The 22,165-nt window shown below is 48.0% G+C and overlaps 1 protein-coding gene and 1 long non-coding RNA gene across 4 annotated transcripts in view; one reads left to right on the forward strand and one right to left on the reverse strand.

The window, feature by feature from the left end:
* RMDN3 (regulator of microtubule dynamics 3) overlaps window positions 1-17,412 on the forward strand; it is a 22,882-nt gene extending 5,470 nt beyond the window's left edge. For 2 of the 3 annotated variants that reach the window (XM_066187172.1, XM_066187173.1), the window contains exons 4-12: window positions 3,089-3,362; window positions 4,085-4,187; window positions 4,935-4,995; window positions 11,664-11,739; window positions 12,537-12,614; window positions 13,788-13,886; window positions 14,454-14,507; window positions 15,477-15,557; window positions 16,150-17,412. In XM_066187172.1, the coding sequence (XP_066043269.1) occupies window positions 3,089-3,362; window positions 4,085-4,187; window positions 4,935-4,995; window positions 11,664-11,739; window positions 12,537-12,614; window positions 13,788-13,886; window positions 14,454-14,507; window positions 15,477-15,557; window positions 16,150-16,203 (880 nt within the window). In that variant the 3' untranslated portion in view covers window positions 16,204-17,412. The remainder of the gene's footprint in view (window positions 1-3,088; window positions 3,363-4,084; window positions 4,188-4,934; window positions 4,996-11,663; window positions 11,740-12,536; window positions 12,615-13,787; window positions 13,887-14,453; window positions 14,508-15,476; window positions 15,558-16,149) is intronic. The other variant, XM_066187171.1, reaches the window with a different exon arrangement.
* A 311-nt stretch (window positions 17,413-17,723) lies between these two features.
* LOC136292010 (uncharacterized) lies at window positions 17,724-20,367 on the reverse strand. The gene is made up of 3 exons (XR_010721817.1): window positions 19,858-20,367; window positions 18,517-18,636; window positions 17,724-17,966 (listed from the first exon to the last, which is right to left on the reverse strand). It is a non-coding gene; the product is annotated as an uncharacterized lncRNA (long non-coding RNA).
* Between the last annotated feature and the right edge of the window lie 1,798 nt (window positions 20,368-22,165).

The raw sequence follows: 22,165 nt of genomic DNA on the forward strand, positions 1-22,165 counted from the left end.
ACAGGTAACGAGCTCTCCTGCACCTGTGATTGCTGATTTTCTGAGGAAATGCTGCTCTTTTGTGCCTGAATCTGACCACTTTTGTAGCTTTTTGGGGCATGGAAGTGTGTCCCAAAACAGGTGGTGCTGCTGTGTACGTTTTCCCAGAGCAGCTGGGATGAAATGTCATTTAAAGAGGGATTTTAGAGCTGTGGGAGCATTTCAGGGGGAATTTGGGCAGCCAGATGACCTGGGGGCTGGTGCCAGCTGGCATTTCAGCAGGGATTTGTCCTCCCAGGACAAAGGACAGGGATCTGTGACTGCCCTAAACTCGTGTTTATCTCTAATAACCGGAGCTGGTGAGGCAGCAGGGAGCTGCTGTGATCTCAAGTGGGTGTTGGAATGAGAGGGAAGTTAGGGAGGGAGTGATTCACGGTGGTGTAATAGGTTACGAGGCTGCAGAACAGATTTTAGAGCTGTGGAGTTGGTTCTGAAGGCAGGACTTGTGTGTTTGGGTAACAGCAGATGCACTGAGTCACCAGGGGGACAATGGTTTGTGTAAAGCTGCTGGAAAAGGGGGTTTTGTCCACGCATCCCAGCCCTGGCTGTCCTCAGATCCCAGAAAATTGTGAATTGTGATAGAGGCCAAGAATTCAGAGTTCAAGAAAAGGCACCTCCTGAGGGGACAGGGGTGTATTTTACTGCAAAACCTCATTAATTTTTTGGGAATCCCGTGGTGGTTGGTGGAGTCCTTACAATTTAATTAACATCTGTAGATAAGACCAGATTGTGGAGATTGGTGGATTAGCTGCTCTCACCTGATTTAAAACTGGAATCTCGGGTCATGCCTCACTCTGGTCCCACACAGAGAGGTATAAAAACATCAGTCAGGTCAGGACCAGCTGCCTGCATGTAGTGTGCAGTGTTGTCTGCCAGGGATGTAAACCTGCTCGAAAAGTAACATTTTCAGGGCAGGAAATGTAAATTTTGGAAAAAAAAAAACCAAAACCAACAAAAACATGGAAGCTTTGGAGCAGGCACTGGGAGGAAGAATGAGCCTGCTGCCAGCAGATGGATTTCAGCCGGGTGTTCCTTGCTGACAGCTGAGTTCTTTCAGTGAAATTCAGAGGCAAGAACCCCCATTGCAGCTTTGTTTTGTAAACCATGGGGGCCTGAGCAACTTCTCCAATTTCAGACCCACTTCCCAAAAATCTCCCAAGAGTTTTCAGGGGGGTTGTGCTGCTTAATTTGCCCGTGTGGCTTTGGGTTTCGGGCTTCTTCACCTCCTCTTTCCATGGGCTTTGTTTTCCTTCAAGATTGCCATGTTAATGCATTCCAGAGCTTTCCATCATTGTAAACTCAGGGAAACACCTAAATCCCTTAATCTCCCTGAAAACTTGGGGTTTCCTTGTCATTTTGAACTGGCAGACTCTCGTAGGGGCTGTGTGGCAGAAAACACGGTTGTGTTTTTTGAGCCGAAGGACCCAAATCTTGGCAGCTGCCAGTAAAATGTTGGGGGTTAAGGTGGGGAAATCAGGGAATTCGAGGAGCTTGTGTTTAATTGCTGGAAATGAGGTGGTGTAGAGAACTAATAATATTAAGAAATGTAGTAAATAAATGAGGGTTTTAATCTGAGACGGAGCCCTGCCAGTATCACCTACCCTTGTGCGGGTGCGTTATCCATTAATTCAGTGTCACCTCCAGCATGGCAGCATTGCTTTCCTGCCTTTGCAGTGTGAGGCTGATGCTTTGTTTCTTGCCTTAAAACGTTTCAGGACGACATGGTGGGCTTTTGGGTGAGGGTTGGAGGCTGTGCTGAGGGAGCAGAGAGGGGAATTTTTGAGAATTAGGGATGGTTGTCCGGAAGCTTTGATAGCCAAACGTGTCTTGTTATCTGTGTGTGGGCAAAGCCCTGTCACTGCCTCCTTCAGATAAGGGCTGTGGTCACTTATCTGTGTCCCCAGACAAAAGGCAGGGCCACAGGGCTGTCCCTGGGAGGGGGAATCAGCCAGGAACAGAAGGAAGGACAGCTGGAAGTACCCGGTGCCCCTAGAGTGCAGGGAACTCAGTTCCAGCAGAACTGCTGAAGTTCTCTTGGGCAGTTACTGACTTAAGTCAGCAAAATCCCTGTGTTCAAATGCACGTTTTGAAATGGCTGGCTGATTGGTGCCTGTTCTGTAGTGAAGAGTTTGCAGGTAAAAGTGTGGGGGCAGAGAGTCCTGTTTGGAAAGGAATCAGCTCTCTTAAGTAGACTCCCTCCTGCTGTGGTACCACTGTGTAACGCTGGTTTAAATTTGAAATTCCCAGCTTGGCTGCTGGGGGAGCTTAATTTTTACTGTTTTCGGGAGCTTTGATCTGAGCTTTACAGGATCACTGAGGTTGGGAGAGACCTCCAAAGTCCTGGAGTCCCACCGGCAGCTCCGTAATCCCTCATGTCCTGGTTTGTTTGACTGCTTCAGCTGCTGATCATTCCCTTGGTTTTGGCACCTGTGGTGACTCCTTGCTGGATTCCTTGCTCGTGGGACGTGGTCCTGGTGGTTTTCCTGCTGTTGTGCAGCTTTCCAGGTGGCAGTGGGAACAGGCTGTGTGGTGTTTAATGTCCAGGGTGATGGAGGTGTGAGGTGTCGCCAGGACAGCTGTTGTGCCTGAAAATCCCTGGAACAGGCTAAAACCCTCAGGTTATATTTTGCACAGGGAATTGTTGGAAGTTCCCTTTTATCACCTGTATGTAATTTACCTGTATTATCCTGGCTCTGATTTTAGCTGTTTAATTCTCTTATCCTGAAGTCAGAAGGGCTGAGAGGGAGGAGCTGACAGGGTGTGCAAGGGAGGTGGGGACAGTTAGAATCCTGGGATGGTTTGGGTAGGAAGGGACCTTAAAACTCATCCAGTGCCACCCCCTGCCCCGGGCAGGGACACCTTCCTTAGACCACATTGCTCCAAACTGTTGTCACCTTCCTCTTTCAGCTTTCTGAGGGCGATACGAGAAAAGAGGTTGTGTGAGACACTTGGGTTGTGCAGTTTTCTCTGGGATAAGCTAAGATACTCTTCCTCTCCTGAGGAATAGCTCCTCAAACTGCTTTGGTGATGTATTTTATTCCCCCCGAAGTTACAGCACGGCCAACGCCGAGTCTGACTACGACCGGGAGTCGGAGCGGGAGAGCGAGGAAGGGGACGAGGACCTGAGCTGTGACACAGTGAAGACTGTGCGCAGGGATTCCCTGGATCTGGCCCCCGAGGATGAGAGCCCTCTGCTCCTGGATTCCTCACTGGAGGAAGGGCTGGGGCAGCTCCTGGAGCAGGCTGACCGCCTGCACAGCGGGGATGAGCAGGACAAGAGAGAAGGGTTCCAGCTGCTCCTCAACAACAAGCTGGCGGTAAAGGTGCCTTGTTGTATTTTCCAGCACCAGGGGAGGGGCAGCTTGGATGTCAGGAGGGGTTTCTTCACTCCGAGTCCAACCTGGGACTGATCCCCACCTGGTCATCCAACCCAGAGCACTGAGTGCCACGTCCAGTCATTCCTTGGACACCTCCAGAGATGGGGACTCCACCACCTCCCTGGGCAACCCCTTCCATTGCCTGACCACCCTTTCCGGGAAGAAATTCCTCCTGGTGTCCAACGTGAACCTGCCCTGGTGCAACTTGAGGCCATTTCCTCTTGTCCTGTCTCTTGCTCTCTGGGAGCAGAGCCCAGTTCCCGCTGGCTGCCCCCTCCTGTCAGGGAATTGTGGAGAGGGAAAAGGTCCCCCCCGAGCCTCCTTTTCTCCAGGCTGAGTCCCCCCCAGCTCCATTCCCTTCCCTGGACATGCTCCATCCCTTCCCTCACTGCCTTCCCTGACTTGAGAAGCCCAGAGCTGGGCACAGCACTGGAGGTGCCCCTGCAGTTCCCAGCACAGGGGGACAATCCCTGCCCCGCTCCTGTGGCCACACTGAGTTATAAACTTGCCCTCGCTTCCCTCCGCTGTGGTTCCGCTTCGGTTCCTTTGGAATGGGGGCGTTTTTTAAGGCTTAGAAAAATCCCTGCATGACTTCAGCTGTGAGTGCCCTGCTCAGGCTTTGCTCCTGACTCCCTCTGGGTGACGTGGGGTGTTTGTGTTCCCTGCAGTACGCGGGGCAGCAGGAATTCCTGTGGCGCCTGGCGCGGGCGCACAGCGACATGTGGGAGCTGACGGAGGACGCGGACGAGAGGAGATCCTACGCCGCCGGGGGTAAGGGATTCCCTGCCTTCCCAGAGAAGTGGGAAGGAGCACTTTAAGCAATTTTTTTTGTGTTTAAAAGTTGAGCTTTCTAAAAAGAGTCTGAATAGACCGAGACCTACTTTGAGCTGGGGAAGTTGCTTCTCAAACCTGTCTTCCATTTCTCTGTGATACTAAACTAAATCGTAAAACAAATATAAAACGGGCAAGCTGTGGCTGCAGCACACGGGATTTTCTCTGTTGCCAGCACGAGCAGATATAAAAACAGCACCTATTTTTAAACATGCTTAGGGGAGTCACTTTAATTTCATTCCCTCCTTCTTCTTGACCACCTCAAAGGTGTCTACAGGGTTTTAGGTGAGTCAGAATAGAACAAAAATCATCTTTATTGCAGTTAAGACGTGCAACAAAAGATACTAATCTAAATAATTCGTCTTATTATGCATGTAACTGAATAGAGTTAGTTAATACTGGAGCTAATATAATTACTCTTTTCTGGGAATCAGTGGAGCCACTTAAACATGGAATTCTGCGTTTTATATTGTCCTTTTGGCCATCAATAGGTGTTTACTTTTCAGCTTTTTGAACCTGCCAGAGGAAACAATGATGTATGGGATGTTTTCAAGCCAAATGCATTATCAAATTAACAAATACAGGACTTTTATGCCATTCTGTTACTCTGACAGCCTCAGAGAAAGAAATAGGGAGAGAAAGCAACTGAATTTCTTACCTCTGTCTGCTTTTTTTTTTTTGTTCCAGGGAAGGAAGAGCTGGAACTTGCCTTGCAGAAATGGGATCAAAGTGCTGAGTGCCACCAGTGGTAAGTGACTTTTTACTTCTTGCTTTTAAATGTAGGAAAAGGGCCTGGAGGGTTTTGTGAGCTGAGCTGCAGTTAAAAAATAATAAATAAAACCTCCCCACAAACTTACTCGCTATTAGTTGCTCTGTGCCACACTGGCGGTGTTTTTCCATAAAAAGCCATTTTTAACAGCTTGGCTTACTTGGAGTAAGGAATAACTTGACAGACAGTAGGTTTGGTGGTGATGGTAGGAATAAATTTGGGGTTTCTTACACCAGTTTAATTACGAATTTCTCTCTGAAGAGTTCTGGAGGACAAGCTCCCAAGTGGAGCTGCTTTGAGGCAAGAGGGGATGTGTTAGACTCCATCAGCCAGGCCTGGGAGTGTGGGCTTGGTGCTGTGCCAAATTCCATATTTTCCCCTTAATCCTGGAGGAAGGAGATCCATCACTCTTACCAGACAGGCTTTTAGAGTCTCCTGCAAGTGTTTTCTGGCACTGCTGGCTCTGCTCTTGTCACCCTGCAAGGCTTGGAAATGAAGGGACACAGCAGCACGTGGCCCTTTTTTATTTAAACAAAGATATTTTATATATTTGTTCCGTGCTAAAAGAAGAGGTGATCTGCAGTTCAGCTAAGCAGTGGTGAACAGCAGGACAATTTCTGCACAGGGAATTCAGGAAGGAGGCAGGAGAGGGGGAAGGACCTTGCTCCCTTCAGCAGCCTGGAGGAGCAGGCTGTGCTTCCAGCTCGTGTGTGGAATTTTTCAATGTCCTTTAATAAAGAAATGACTCCAAAAGAGAGTTTATGGAGTGGCACAGATAGTTGTGGAGATAAGGGAATGTGCTTTTCTGCGACTCTGATGAATTCCTTTGTGAATGGTGTTTGTCGGCAGTTGCTCTGAAGGACTGACAACACTTAAATTAGAATAAAAGGGGCTTTTTTTTTCTTCTTGAATGAAAATTACTGGAAAATTACTTGCTGAGTGTCTTTACCAAACAAGATCTGTGCTCTTGCGATGAGTAAATTTGCTTGAGGGATTGTTTTGCACTACTGGCATCTGAATAAATGCCTTAATTATCTTAAACTGTATTTCATCTGTTGGTAACGAGTTACTGCTCTCAATTAAAGCTTTGATAGGAAGGAGGAATTTGGGAGCAGGAAAATCTCCAGCAGATCGTGGTGTTGAGCTCTGTCTGCTGCCTTAACATCTTTGAATGAATGGGGTTTAGTTGCCAGGGTGAATCTTAAAATTTGGATTTTACAAAGCCAGGTTCTACTCCAGTGTCCCAAATATTGACAGTTTTGCCTCGGGATTCCAAGTTTGGGACAATTCTTGGCCCCTCAGACCCCTTTCCCAAAGAGGGATAAGGCTCCTTCCTGCACAGCTACGTCTTACTTCCAATTCTCCAGGGCAGCTGGAAGAAGGGAACAGCAGAGCAGCGTGTGGGAGGCGTGGGATTTCTCGGGAATGAATATGTAACTCCCTTTATCAGCACACAAATTACTATTTTCTGCCGCGAATAGAACAGGAAATTATTCCCTTCCCAGCTCTGAAGTGGTCACAAGCTGGCTTAATTGCAGTCTTTCTTTATGCTAATTGAATTTACCCTGGGGAGAAAAAAACAGCCGAGGTTTTTGGGGTGGATTTGATGCCCCAGCTCTTGGGAGAAGTGATCAGAGAATGTTGTTCACATTTATTTAAATTACAGTTTTATTCTGTCATGTTTCTCTCTAGTGACTAATTTCCCTTGCTGAAGACCCTAATCCTTTATTATCTTCTGTCACAGGAGAATAATTTATTGTCTCTCACCGTCCACGTTGTCTTTCCAATATTCTTCTCCCTCTTCCTTGTAGTTTTTCTGACAAAAGTGGAGGAATTCTGTGCAAGACACAAGCTGTGGCAGGGGCATGGCTTTGTGCTGGTGTGATGGTCCCTTGCATTCTTTCTTCTACACACAGCAGTCCACATCATCTTTCTCTTTCCCACTGCATCCGAAATGGCCTCTTTAATGGAAATATTCCCAGATATTTGCTGCCTCTCCACACAGGCTGTGTGAAGCCTGGTGGTGCAGGTCTCCTGGTTTTTTCTGCGTGTGTGCGTCATTTCACGTTGATTTTTCTGTTTTATCAGTTGCCTCTTAAAAGTCTGTGGATTCCTTCAGATGGAATTGTGCTGGTTTTTGGGGCTTATTGTCTTCTGTGCTCGTTATTTCCTCCTGCTGCCCACGTCATTCCCAGTTTTTTGGAGGTGCTGTGGAAGACAAGAGGTACTTTGCCTGCAGTTATCATTGCAAGGAATCTTTCTCCCCTCGCTGCCTCGTTGTTGTTCACTCATCGCTGACATTTTAAAGAAACAAAGAAAGAAAATAACTGGGGGAGGGAAGTATTTTCTGCTGGGAAGTCAGTGCTGGCTCCAGCTCCTTTTGGGGTTGGATGGTTGGAAGGATTCGGCAGCAGGAGGAAAAGTGGTTTTATCAGGAGTGACAGGGAGAGCAGGAAGTGTGTGGGGCTGTGTCTGGCCTGGCTTTGGGATCTGCCCAGGCACAGAGGGGAGGCCTTTCATGGCTCTGTTCTGGCCACGGAGTGTGGGACAAAGCTCTCCTTGTAGTCATAGCTCTTGGAAGCTGGCCGGTCCCGAGGGAGCCGTCTCTGGGCACAATGGAGCAGGAATTTGGTCAGGGCTGCACAGACAAGCCAGCCTTGTGCAGAGGGGCTGATCTCTGCCCCTGCTGCCCTTGGGAAGTGTGGGAGTTGTGTTAAATGCAGTTAGTGCTTTAAGAGTAGAGTATGGAAAGTGAGGGATTTACAGGGAATGGTCTTAGAGCCTCTCTGCTCCTGACTTACAATTACCTGGTTGTTACCTTGGATTTAGACGCCAGAGTCGTTCTCTGCTTTGATTGTCAAAGATCCCTGAGCAGGTAGAATTTTTGTCCGTTGAAACTGATTTCTCCTTGAGCTGATTTCAGCTCTTGAGTAGGACAGAGCAAGTTCCCAAGTCTGTTCTTGCTCTTATGGATGGATGGATGGAGCATCAATGGTTGCACACACCTTTCAGAAATGAATTGAGAAACAGCTGTGGCCTTTTAGAATTCCCAGCCCATTCCCTGTGGGTGTTTGCAGCACAACTGCAAGCTTGAGGCAGCAGTTCTAGGGGTCAGGAAAGGAGGGCGAGCTGTGGATTTGCCTTGGCTTCCGATTCCTCTTGCTAAAAGTAATACTGGAAGTGCAACCGGAGGGATTTCAGAGAAATCTGAGGAAAATGGTGCAGGTGCTGTGGCAGGAGCTGCAGTTTGAGTTGGACGTTTTTCCCTGGAAATGAAGCGCTGCCTGCTGAAAGCTGTCGTTGTGGAGGGAATAATAAGCTCCAGCCTCCTTGGAGTTATGCTGTGTGTTATGGAGAAGTGGGATTGGGTTGGATGAGTCTCCAGAATGTGCCCTTTCTTCTGGAGAGTCTGGCAGTTTGGTGGAACATCTTGATCACCAGCCCTTTGCAGTTTCCGTGGGTACATCTGGCCGTCCGTGGGCAGATCCCTGGATTTTTGAAAAGTCACGGCATTCCGGATATGCCTGGGAGATGGCTTTCATTTAACACCTGGCAGTGCTTCAGCATTTAACTCCTGGTGCATCACTGCCCAGATCTGGCCAGTTCTGAGCTGGGTTCTGGATTTATGAGCCGAGCATTTTCTGTTCTGCAGGCAGATTCAGCGGGGAGTTTGCTGTCTGTGTGATCTGGGGCAGGAGCAACTCTAGGAATAGGTGTAAGGAGATAGTTCAGAGTGTAGTGGAGGGAAAGCAGCATGGAATTACAGCTGTCTGAATGCATCCCTCTGACTTGTCTGCCCTGGAAGGTGAATTCAGAAATGTGAACATCCAGAATACACCAGGTCTCCCATGTGGATGTTTGTGGGCTGTAAGGAAGGGGGAACATCAGCCTTTCCCACTTTTTCCTTCCATCTTGCCTCCCCTTGGAAAAGCCAAAGCTTTTTTTTTCCCAACCTCTTCAGGATCAGCTGGTCATTCATTTCAGGTTGAGTCACTGGGAATTCTGCTGTCTCTCCCAAAGTACTAATTCCCAAGTAAATTCTTACTTTACTTGTTGGTTGTTGCAGTCTAAATACCTGCCTGTTAATTCCCCGTCCCCTTACTCAAGTGCAGGCAGTCTGTATACGTACATCAGCCCAGTGCACAGGAAGGTGCAAAACTGGGAATGCTCATAAAATATTGGGAAAACTGTCTTTGAGGTGGTTAAAAGAGCTAAGAGCTGTGTTTGGGCTAGCAGAGCACCCTGTCTGTGGAAGGGGGGTGGGTGCTGGAGGCTCTGTCTTCCATGGCAGAATCCTGTTTCCAGAGTGCAGAACCCAAGAAGTCCTTCACAGTCCTGAGCCTGGGGATTTAAGCTGGAAGATCAGGCTCTCTCATCTGCATCCACAGAGTTTATTTTCTAATAAATGGGGAAATCCTGAGCTGTGAGTGGGAACTGGTGTGTCAGCAGCTTTTAATGAGGAGTCTGGCTACTAATTAATCAAGGGATATCCTAAGGAAAGCTCTGGATGAATCTGAGCAGTAGTGCATAGGGCACCCACTGGTTCCAGGGGATGAAAATCCCCATAATCATTGTTTGTAATCTCTCCTGGTCCAGCACCTCCACAGTGCCTCTGGGATGCTCATCCCGAGGCATCCCATCGAATGAGCTGGAATGAGGGACTCCATCCTGCCAAGCTGAGCAAGCAGGGGAGAGAACAGCGCAAAGCAGAGCCTAAAATCCCAGAAGGGCAGAGCTGTGGGTGTGAAAATTCCCAACAGGCCAGTGGCCCTGAACCTGGGATCAGCAGAGCTGGGGTGGGAGGAATCATCTTTCCTGGAGAACAGCGAAAAACCAGATCAGGCATCTCTTCCCATATGTATTTTTTAGTTTATTTCATGGCACCAAAAGAGGACTGAAATTTAATTTACTGCTGGGTTTTATGGGTTTTTCATCAACATTTCACCAGGCTGTTAAAGAAACCCTGGGATTTCTGTTTGACTTGAGACAACTGTGTGAGTTATTGCCTCGGAATATTTTATCTCATGATCTTGGAAAATAAGCTTTTGATTGGCTTGTGTTTCTCAACCCCTGTCACGTTGTGGTTAGGGATGTTTAGTCCGGACTGGTGCTTGTTGGGAAGCAAACTGGAGAAGATCCTAAAAACACTTACTCCATCTGCACACAACAGAGTGGGGCAGTGGAGCCCCAGGAACAGGAAAAGATTTTTTTTTTTTCCCAGCTGGCAGGAAAAGAGTTTTGTCCCATAATACGCTGGTCTGGTAATTACCAGACCATTACCATGAAAAAGAAGAATTTTAGAGCTGATCTACAGCTTTTCCACGAGAAAGTTAACAAATTACAGGAAGAGATTTAAGGCTAAACGCTAAATTGTTCAGGAAACGCAATTTTGTGCTGCAACTTACACGTTGGAAATGGAGCAGTGAGGTGTGAGGGGGATTTGTGGGATTTTGTGACTCTGAGGGAAGTGTAATTGGAGATTTAAAGGTCTCCTGACAGATTCCTGCACATCTGCTGTGGTTAATCATCCCGAAGGATGCTTTGGGAAATTGATGTTGGTTTCTGTGGCGGTACTTGGGTGTGGGTGTAGGAAATGGGGATTTTTTATTTGCATCTTTCTGCTTTCCAGCTTTAGTTTTTGCGAGAATGAGCCGTGTTATTTGTCTTGTCTGTTCCACCTGGTATTTTATGAGGCATCGGAGAAGGGATGGAAATGTCCTCCACTCCCAGAGCTCCCTCCTGAGCAGGATAAGAGAGGCCAAACTTCCATCTGCATGTTCTGCCCCACTTTAGAGCTCTCTGAGCTGTTGTTTCTTGGGAAGTGATGCAGGGAGGGAGGGAGGTTTTGAACCCCTGTGATGCAGAGAGGGTGCAAATCCACCGGGAATTAATCTTGAATTTCACGGCTCGTGCAATAACTGCTTTTGCTGGGCCCTTGCTTCTCAGGCTCACAACTCACCATCTCTTACTGGACAAAACCAAGTGGCTTTGCACTTTCAACACTGAACATGTGTCATTTTGTTTCCCAGCTGCGGGATGTAGGTAGGTTTTCCAAGTATTTCCCTGGAAGTAGAACCCCGTGTGCCGCAGCTGGGCTGCTGTGTAAGGAGGTGGCCGTGCCCTGTAGTGCATTAGAGCTGCTGGTAGTCTGCCTCTTGCTGCAGTGACCTCACTCTGCCCTGCTCTGTGTTCTGGCACAGTTTTCCCTGCTCAGAGAAGCAATTCCAGGTGTGGAAGTGCACTGCTCCTGGTTTTTAGCCATCGGTGCAGTGAGTTCGTGTCACACCCAGCCCCTCCGGCTGCCTCATCCTCGGAGCTCATTCCTTCCCGGGTGCTGCATTTTTTGCTGCTTATGCCTCTTCCCTGTGAGGGATGTGCTGTGTTCCTTGTTTTCCCCACTAAGGTGTGAAGCTTTAATGCACTTCACAGGCTCCTGGGATGGTTTGGATTGGAAGGAACCTTAAAGCTCATCCCATTCCAGCCCTGCCATGGGCAGGGACACCTTCCACTATCCCAGGCTGCTCCAAGCTCTGTCCTGGCTTTGAGCACTTGTAGATCTTCCTTCTGCAGCCGTGGACAGCAGCTAAATGTGGATTACATGTGGATTCAGTCCCAGCTGTGGCTCATGCAGGTGTCTCCCCATGCAGGTTTGCCATCCTTTGTGGGCAGATGTCGGAATACGAGAGCATTCCCAAGCGCATCCAGGCTGGATATATTTTCAAGGTGAGTGACCAGGAGATGCTGGGCTTTGTGTGAGTATCAGACAACACTCGTTTCTGCAGCAGGGAATTGGGAAAATGGGCTCCAATTCTTCGTAGGGAAGCAGTAGGTCTCAGAGATGCCGTGAGTGGGTGGTTTGGGGTGAGGAGGGTGGTTCCAGCCATGCCTTTTGGGGGTTCACTCTGCAGTTCTACACACTATAATTGCAGAAAAAAAAAAAAAGATATCTCGCAAATGAATTTAGGTAGAGGATGAGACTTAGAGCTCGAAACACGGAATTATTATGTAGTGACAAGATACAGCACCAGCTTGTCTGCAGTACGTGCCTGTGAACAACCCTCACCCTCCCAGGAAGCAGTTACTGCTCAAAGAGGAATTCATTTGCCTCAGATTCCCTTTTTTGAATCCCTGTTATTATTACTATTATTATGATGCCTTGTGGATATTCCAGGGGAAAACAATGTACCTGGAACAGGCCACAGGTAACTGTTTCCCCTTGAGCCTTTGATGTGATCAGTGAGGTTATGGCAAAGCTCTGGAGCTCCAATAAAATGCAGGGCAGCTTCTCTGTGTGTGTGTGTGTGTAGTAATTCCTGTCCCTGAGGCTGGAGAAATGCTGCTTTTCCTTGCTCACTAAATCCACTCGAAGAAAACTCAGGATGTGCAGGTGTAATTTTACTGATTGTGACACCTAAACTGTGGATTTCTTCCTTTTCCTCTTTTTCCACCTGCTCTCGTGGGTATTTTTTTTTTTTTCTTCTGACAAAGATGTGACGTGTGCTGGTGATGCTTTCCCACAGGAACACATTGATAAAGCCATTGCCCTGAAGCCACAGGACCCACAGCTCTACTATCTCCTGGGCAGGTGGTGTTACCAGGTAACAGTTTATTTTCACCTCCTGGGCAGGGTTCAGAGCTCCAACCTTGGGTTTTTAGTCACTGCTGGTGGCATGGAGGGGGTGAAATGGCAAAGGGTGGGTCAGGAAAAGCCCGAGCTGCAAACTCCTGTCCTGTTCCCAGTGCTTTACTCGGTAAAAGCAACCTTCCTTGTGTCCTCTGAGCACACAGGGATGTGGTCAAGGCCATCTGAGGAGCTTCTGCTCACAGTGTTGGTGTGTGATGTGTTGCATGTGGTGTCCCCTTGCCCCTGGCACACACAGAACTGGAGGCACTGGAAGCACGTGCCAGCTGCTTTATGCTTCCTGACAGGGAAAAAGCTTGGAGTCAGATGCCATCAATCAGATTTAGAGCCTAAAAAAGGGAATAAACATCCGCAGTGAGTGTTGCTGTTCCATTAGTGCCATTGGAAAGCACTTTGTTGGGAATAGAGCCGCGGTGCCGAGATTGTAACGGTGGTAATTGATGGTGGGAATTACAGAGCAGCCCTGAGCTGAACTGCTGGGAGCTCCTGGCTCTTTTTCCTGTGTGGGAAAAGAGCCTTCCTGCATGCTCAGCCCGGAGCTGCTGAAGCTGTGGAATAAAACCACGGATGGAGAAGCATGGTAGTGCTTTAGCCAGGCTGCGTTGTTAGAATTACACGGGATTAAACAAGGGATTGTCAGAGGGAAGTGGTGGAGTCCCCATCCCTGGAGGCGGCACTCCGTGCTCTGGGCTGGGTGACAAGGTGGGGATTGTCACAGGTTGGTCTCCGTGGGCCGGGAGGGTTTTTCCAACTTCAAATGATCCCGTGATTATCTGGTGGGAAGGCTTCAGCCTGTCTCTCCCAGGGAATCTCAGGGTGGAGGGAGCAGGTTCTTGTGGAAGCTTTAGGCGGGGAGAAGGGAGGGCACAGGTGGAGGCTGGTGTGGCTGCAGTACGGCAGGTTGGGATTTGGGGCCGTCCAAATCCCAGATGTATGGAACTGCAAAAGCTGACTTGGGACAGGGGAAAGCCAATCTGGTTGAATTTTGTGGCCGGACTTGGAATATTCCGACACTGCCGAGGGGTTTGGCTTCCTCCTGGCTGCAGGAGCAGCTCCCAGGGACTGGGCAGGCCCTTGTCCCTGTGCTGGTGTCGGATGGGTGGGCCAGGTTGCCCTTTTCCCTTTGCAGGTAGCCAACCTGGGCTGGCTGGAGAAGAGGACGGTGTCGGCGCTGTTCGAGGTGCCCCCGACGGCCACGGTGCAGGACGCGCTCCAGAACTTCCTGCGGGTAAGGAAAGCTGGGAATCTGCCCGGCAAGGGCATCACTGACCTGCACAGCTCACAGGGATGGCAGTGGGGTGCTTGGATCCCTCCCTGGTGCTTCCCCGTGGCCTGGACCCTGGGTGGAAGGAAAGCTGGTGAGAGGAAAAGTTGTGAAGCGTCTGTTCCAGAATAGCCAGACAAAAGGATGGGATGTTGAAGATGTCAGAATTACAGCCCAAAGTGTTGGGAATTGGTTTGGAGGGGGGGTTGGTTTTCCTTTCTAAGGCTGCACAGCAATTCCTTGCTCAGTACTGGATACATCTGGGCTGTGCTTCCACGATCTGGGAGCTTGGAGCTCCTCCCTGAGAATATTTTCCTTAAAGCCTGGCTGTCTTTTCCATCTCAAACTTTTCCAGACGACTGCATGAAGGTTTCAGGGGCATAGTGCTTTATGTATTTATTAGGATTCTCCTTCCTGCCATCTGTTTTTTTTTTTCCTTTAAAAGCTGCCATGAGCCTGATATAAGAATTAACTGTGTCCTTGCATATCCTAATGTCTGCTCTTTGTCACACCCTCCTTCTGTTCCTGTAGGTCGAGGAGCTGAGCCCAGGGTTTTCCAAAGCAGGAAGAGTTTACATTGCCAAGGTAACCACTCACTTCTAGTTTGTTCAGAGGGTAAGAAGTATTTGTATTAAAAATCACCTTTGGCTGTAAAGTGCTGACCATGGAAAATACTCCATGCAGGAGCAAGATTTTAAAGGATGATAATATTTCCTTTTATCTTTTAAATCTTTTTCGGCCAAATCACCTCGTGCAGAGGCCCTGCAATTCAGGGGTTTGGCCTTTGAGTCACCCGGGGAAGCATCCCTGGTTTTAAACAGACGAAATTTTGTACAAAGCAGGAATGCTGACTTGGCAGCCGTGGGCTAGAGGTTTAATCCTTCCCCACCATGACTTCTGTGGTGAGACAGCCAGGGAATCATGGGGAGAAGTAAAGGATAAAGTGTTTCTCTTTCCCTGTCCAGCAGGGGAGTCTCCAGCCCTCTTGCTGAGACGTTTTTAGCACTTACTTCCTTTTCCTGGGTGTACTTCATGGTCTCCAAATACCTCCAAGACTCTCCGGGCACCCAAAATCCTCGTGTTTCCAGAGGGATCACAGTGCCTCAGCTGCTGGTCACACAGAGAATATTTCCTACCACCTGTTTTGGGACCTGAGACTCCCGTAGATAATATTTATTACATTTTCAACAGGCTGTGCTCCCAGGAGAGAGGTTTTTGTGGAGAAAATGGTGTGAGGAAGAGGGGAAATAGCGACTGAAAATCAAGGTAGAGCTTCGAAAAGGGTGAAAACCACAGGGACGCCTTAAAATGTCCAAGCAAAACCCCATCTCCTTGCCCAAAATGAAAGGGAGTCAAATGTATTTAGTCTTCCAAGATCTGGTGGTGCTCCTGAGGCCTTATGGCCGAGGGATACTGCAGGAAATGCCGGTGGAAAGAGCTGAGAGGCAGAAACAGCTCTTTTTAGCAGTTCCCCAGTTCCGTTTGCTGCCTGGTTTTTGTTTTTTTTTTTTTTTCCCATTTAACCCTTGTCCCGTTGCCATTTTCCCTCCCCAGTGCTACAGGGACCTCGGGGACGCCTCGGCGGCGGCGCTGTGGATGGACCTGGCCTCAGAGCTGCCAGCGAACACCAAAGAGGTAAAAACGGATTCTGCCCCTCTGCCCCGCTCCTGTGAGATCCCAGCTGGGTCGCTGCATCCACAGGGAGCAAATCCAGAGGAGGGACAACAGGTTGGTTGGAGGGATGGAGCACCTCTGAGCTGAGGAAAGGCTGAGAGGATTGGGATTGTTCAGCCTGGAATAAGAGGTGCTGTGGCCTTCCAGTGACAGGGAAGATGGAGAGAGACAATTTACGAGGGTCTGGAGCGACAGGAGAAGGGGGAATGGCTTCAAACTGGAAGGGGTTATGCTTGGATCAGGTATTGGGAGGAAGTTCTTCCCTGTGAGGGTGGGCAGGCCCTGGCACAGGTTGCTCCGAGGAGCTGTGGCTGCCCCATCCCTGGAAGTGTCCAAGGCCAGGTTAGATGGGGCTCGGAGTGACCTGGGCTGGTGAAAGGTGTCCCTGCCCAGGAATTGGATGGGCTTGAAGGTCCTTCCCAACCCAAACCATCCCAGGACTCCCCGATAAGCTTAAAAGCTGGTTTGGGGTTGGAGAAAAAGAAGGGAAATGGTGTTTTGTATTTGTTTTAATTGAGCTGTGCATTTATCTGTTTCCCTCTTGCGTTTCCAGGATGCAGAAAGCGAGAGGGAACTTGAGGAGATGCGCTCGGACTGGGAGGAATAATTGTGGAAAAACTCATCCCACTTGCAGAGACAGTAAAATTCCAAATGGATTTCATGATCCTGACAATTCCAAGTACACTTCATGGATAAGCAACAAGAACTTACAGGAAACCAAAAAACCCAGCAGCACATCCAGGAAAACATCTTGGACTTAATGGATAAAACCGTGGTTTATTTTCGTTTGTGCAGCACTGCATGTGTTTGATTTTAGGATCCCTAAAAATGTTACAGTCCTGAAGAAAGGGGGGATGTGGGGGTTTAGAGGTAGAGTTAGTGATATAAAAATATTTGTGGTTATATATATATATATATATCAGATATACGTGAGATAGATACTTTGTGATATAAATCTGTATTATATATTTTTATATGTGTGTGTATAAATATATATATTTATTTCTATTATATATATATATGCACATATATATTTTATATCACACACTTTGCCTGTTGGAAAGCCTTGCTGGTGAGCTCCCAATTCATTTCTGAGGAAAGCTTGAACCAAATTTTTTTTTTTCCAGTTTATTTGTATTCTCTTTTCCATAGTAATTAATGGAATCAGTTGTGATAATTGAAAAATGCCTTTTGGGGAGATCAGTTTCCGAGTGGGAGCAAGGAACTTTTCTGCACAATCCGGACTGGATTTTAAGAGGTTCATCAGTCAAAGAAATGAGGAATAGGATTTTAAACTTCAGGATTTTCTCCCAGTGCTATTTCTGTCCTCCCTCACACAAGGCTGAAAACTTCCTTCCCTCCAAACTGTGCTGCTGTGGTTTAGATGGAATTACTGAGTTTGGGAAGTAGTTCTTGATCGGAGAACAGGTTACAGGAGCGGGAATATCCTGTGGCAAAGACGGTGTTTCGCTGTGATGATCTTCTGCCACTGACCAGATTAATTCTCTTCGAGTTAATTATCTCCTGGACTAATGAGGCGACGCCGAGGAGGTGAAGCCAACGACTGACATTCCTCTTGCAGCTCCTGGGGACCAAACAGGAACGGGGAATTGTGCTGGATGCTGACGCAGATGGGGAAGGAAACCACGTTGTGGAATTCCCCACACATTTATGAAGGCTTTGTTGATATCCCTTAAAATTCCAATGGCAGCTACTGAACACTAATTCCTGAATGTCTGTTTCACGCTGGAGTGGTTGTGAGGGGTAAAGTGAGAAGTGTGAGAGTAAAACACCTTTTTTTCCCCTTGCACTGTGACGGGTTTGTTACTTGCTGAAAATTATACTGAAGGGAAAGAGTGGCAGACTGCAGCATTAAAACCTCTGGATGCTGCAGGGCTGGGGGACGGCCTTGGAGCAGGCACTGGCCACGGCGCAGACCCGGGGGAGGTTTGGGAGGAACTGGATGCAGTGATGGGCCTGTGTCCTGCCAGCGAAGGTGTTGCCTGTTGCCTTTGGCACCTTGTCAGGGATGTGGCGGCAGCAGCCCCGGGAGCAGGTTGGAGGTGAGAACTGGGGCAGCGTTTACCCAGGATCGGGGTGACAGATGCTGCATTTTGTGCACCCTGAGAGTTTCTGCCCCCCCCGGAGATTTCAACCTGCCCCTCCCGTGGGAATTGCTGCTGTCACTGTCACCTCACCTGGGGGCTGTGTCCTCCTGCAGCCCTGCCCAGCCCAACACACACGAGCTCCCGTGCCGTGTTGGGAGTGTTTGCTGGGAATGTGCCTCATCCCTGGGAGTGTTCCTTTGTTCCAGAGCAGCTGGACAGAGCTTTTGGGCTTATCAGCTTCAGAGTTCGATGGGGAAAGTCCCTGAAAAGAAGAATGACAGTGAAGATTGTCCAAGTGGTGCTTTCAGACCCCACCTGACAGAGTTTGCTTTGTGTTGGAGGTTGTTGTGTATTTGCACTGCAGGGAATGAACATCCCCCTTCCCAATTCAGCCCAGCAGATCCCAAAGGCTCTTACAGGAATATTTATCCTTTACTTCCCTTTGTGATAATTTAATCTCCACCCTGCTACGAGCCATTCCTTGAGTTCTCCTGGAGAAAAACCTCCTGGCAGAGGCAGTTTGCAAAGGAGCCCAGAGCTGTGTTTGGAGCAGAGTGCTGAGAGCTGCTGCAGCCTGGGCAGATGGGATTAGACGGAGCAAAATCCCGTCATGGAAGAGGTTTTCTCCTGTGCAGATCAGGCATGGGGCAGGCAGTGGACTTTGGGAATCAGCTGATTTCCCCCAGAAAGCATCACACGCATCAGCATGAATGACAGGACCTGTGCCCACTGCTCAGGATCCACCCAGCCACAATCAAGGGCAAAAGTTGGTTTGGGTTTGAGAACTCAGTAACTTAAACAAAAGAAATCACCTTTTTCTTCTTCCTTCCTTCCTTCCTTTCTGATGCTGGAATTGCCTCTGTGGATGTGCACTGAGCTCTGGCTGCAGGGGACTGCCAGGCCTTAGTGGCTGTGAGTCTGTGCTCTTCTCACTGGGGAATCAGAAAGAATTATTAATTGCAGAAATGTTTTCTGAAACCTTTCCCCTTTGCTGGTAGATCTTCTCTTTCTGCCTTTGAATTTACAGCTGTTCCCTGCTGTCATTTGCCTGAATTCCTTGCAGCTCCTCACTGGGAAAACCTGGGATAACTTAGAGGGGACAGAGGTGACATTTTTAGCTGAAAACCTGGGGCAGTTGAGGGGGGACACAAGAACTGTTTGTGTAGGAAAATGAGGGGATGTTGAGGGGAGCAAGGTGGCATTTTTGAGGGAAAAGCTGAGGTGATGTTTAGGGGAGAGAATGCACATTTTTGGAGTAGAAAAGAGTTAATCAATACTGTACCAGAAGGAAAACGTTGGGGGTAAAACTCAACATAATCTGTAGGGGACAGAATGAATATTTTGGAGTAAAAATGAGATACTCAGTAGTAGACGAGTAAGGAAAAATTTGGAGGCAAAACTTGACAAAATCTCAGGAGTAGAGAATGAACACTTTGAAGGAAAAAATGGGGTGATGAGCAGGGGGCATATAGGGAAAATTTTGGGGCTAAGTCTTGACAAAAGCTACATGGTAGAAAGTAAATAATATTGAAGGAAAAATGAGGGAATCAGTTGTGGACAGGTAGAGGAATTTTGGGGGGGGGAAACTTGAAATAATGAGGTTGAGAATGGATACTTTTAGATAAAAATGAAGTAATAAGATGTGGACAGTTAAGGAAAATTTGGGGGGCAAAACTTGGGAAGATCTGTAGGGCAGAGAATGAACATATTGAGGTGGAAATGAAGGGATCAGTAGTCAACATTAGATCGAATTTGGGGGGCAAACCTTGAGGTAATTAAGTAGGAACAGTAAGTGGTTTTGGGAAAAAAATCTGACATAATTTGTAGGAGACAGAATGAACATTTTGGGGATGAGAGACACAACCTGTATGGTTTTGGTTTTAAAATCTAGTTAGTATACAGGTGTCTTGGTTTAGATAGACAGGAATCTGCCAGGAAGGGTTGGAGTCTCCCTTAAAATGTAAGCCCCACCCTCCCTTTTCCAGGTTATCATAAATTTGCAATTAAAAGGCTGTCAGGCAAAGATTTGGGGAATAAGAATGGCAGTTCTTTCCTAGGGATATAAAAATTCAGATGTTGTAGTACAGAAGAATAAGCAAGGAAATAAACAAACAAGAAATCCTAGAAAACCCCGACAGAGTCAGAAATACAACCTGACAGCCTCTTGGTCAGGGTGTTGGAAGCAGTCCACAGTCAGCCCTCCTGGAGTGGCAGATGTGGTTCTGTTGGAGTAGAGATGGTCCCGTTGAAGAAACAGGGTCCAGTACTGGTGAGATGGGTCCGGTCTTCCTCCAGGGATCCGGTGGAAAAACTGGATCCCTAGTGGGACTGTGGCTCCTTTTTATCCAGGTGAAGATGGTTTGGCTCCTTTTCCTTGCGTGGAGCGGCTACAATAGTGCACTGCAAGGTGTAATGTCATTGGTGAGCTCCTAATGGTCTATTAGCAGAAGACATTCCCATGGGAGTAGTGAAACAATGGAGAGAGATAAGCAGCACTCCACCATCTGATAAGCCACACCGACCCACCTGGGCAAAGATAAGCGATTCTGCTCCACCCGGATGGAATAGGATAACATGCTCTTTACAAAACCCGCGACACCTGGACAGAAATTTTACTTTTCAAAGCAAGCAAGATGAAATCCAAACAAGGTGAACAACGTCAACACTGCAGGCTATGGAGAGCACAATGCATTGAGGTATCAGCCAAAGCTTCCCTTGGATGGAGCCCAGCCTTAAACTGATTAATTGGGAAAGGACAAACGAAGGGAGAGAGAGGGAACAAAACTGTGCTTAGCTTAAGTATTTGACCTGAATATCTCAAAATGCTTTGTAAGGACAGATCAATACTTACGATTTTTCAGCTAAGGTTCGGCACATGCATTAAACAAATCAGCAACAGTCAGAAGCAAGTTGGTCACTTAACTCCCAGCTTATTCCCCTTGTGGCATGCAAAGTCTTAATGGCACAGTGGCAGCTCCTCAAGGTAAATATAAATAAAACATAATAAATCCAGTACATCACCTGATGTTTTGGAGAGCGCAGTGGATACATTTCAATGCCTGCCTTTAACACGGGTAAAGATTTCCACTATCACAGTGCTTACGGAGTACACTCAAAATACATAAGTACACCATCTCGGGCAGGCAGCAGTGAGATGAATCCTCGCAGATTTTTTTCAGAAACGTACTTAAAATAAAAATATTAAGTCACATCAGCCTGGCTATGCTATGTCAGTCGTGTCTGCACTTCGCACCGCATCAAGAACAGGAGATGAGAGAACTCCAGGTGACTCCAGGTGTCCCTGCACAGCACCTCTGCCTTGCCTGGAGATGGAGCTGAGTTCAAAGAGTAGGAAGAGATGAATGACCTGTCAAAGTAGGTTAAAAGTCCAGGAGTAATCCATGTGTTTGCTCTTGATCAGCCCAGTGAGACCAGCTTCCCCTGTTACAGGAAACTGGCCCAGGGTCTGTTTGCTCCCTTCCAGGCTCGGTCTCCACGGCTAAATCACTTATTTTCAGGACCCACAATCAAATGCAATTAAGAGCAGGCTCACAGTCCTCAGATACTGGCAGATCAAGCCAGAAAGGAGGAGAGAAGAGAGAAGAAGTAGCATGCTCACAAAGCTCTTTATGTTGTGCCAAAACCGTGGAAAGGTGGATTTAAAACTCTTTAAGTCTGGGGTATTTCCAGGCTGGAATCTAGGGAGTGGCTTTGGGTTCGTACAAGACCGCAAGATATAATTCCACCTTTAAATGTGGAAATGGAGACACAGAGAGCAAGAGAGACAGAAAAGTTAAAATCAGAACTTTGCCTTCTGCTCCTGACACTCCCAGAGCAATGTGAGAGTGTGGGAAGCACAAGCAAAGCCAGCCCAAGCAAAAAGAGCAAGCTATTCCAGAGAGATGGGGAGAGCCAGGCCGAACAGGATGAATGAACAAAGGATGGGATATTTCCTTCATTTTCAATTAAAATACAGCCAGCGGCAGGATCCCCTGCGCTGACATTTGCCCTGCCGGTGGGATACACCCGCAGTAAGGTGCGCTGGGAAAGGCAGGAGCGTTGTTCTGTTCCGGCTCTGCCATCAGATGGCAGAACAGCACCACTTCTGCTCCAAACATCCCATCGTTCGGTTGATTAGCAGCCAGCCACGCCGGCAGCCGTGAAAATCAACACCAATCCTTCTCCCTCTGCGCTGCGAGACAAAACTCGTTCAGACGCAGTGGGATGCTTAAAGCCATATCGAAAAAGGTTTGGTTCACGATCCTTTCAAGGCTCTGTGGAAATTAATTTCACTCCGTTTTCACGCTTGCACAGAAAGCTCAAGGAAAACGGAGAAATCTGCGAAGTTCTCCAACCAACACGTGGAACATCGGCGACGCGGCCAGCACAGACCTTGCTGCAGGGTTTTTGCCTCCGTTTGCCCCTTTCCTGCTCATTCTCAATGCTGAGGGTGACAAGGGG

Source organism: Chamaea fasciata, unplaced genomic scaffold (assembly GCF_029207755.1).
Source record: "Chamaea fasciata isolate MVZ Bird 193981 ecotype frontalis unplaced genomic scaffold, bChaFas1.0.hap1 SCAF_7, whole genome shotgun sequence".
In the NCBI taxonomy this organism is placed as follows: Eukaryota; Metazoa; Chordata; class Aves; order Passeriformes; family Sylviidae; genus Chamaea; species Chamaea fasciata.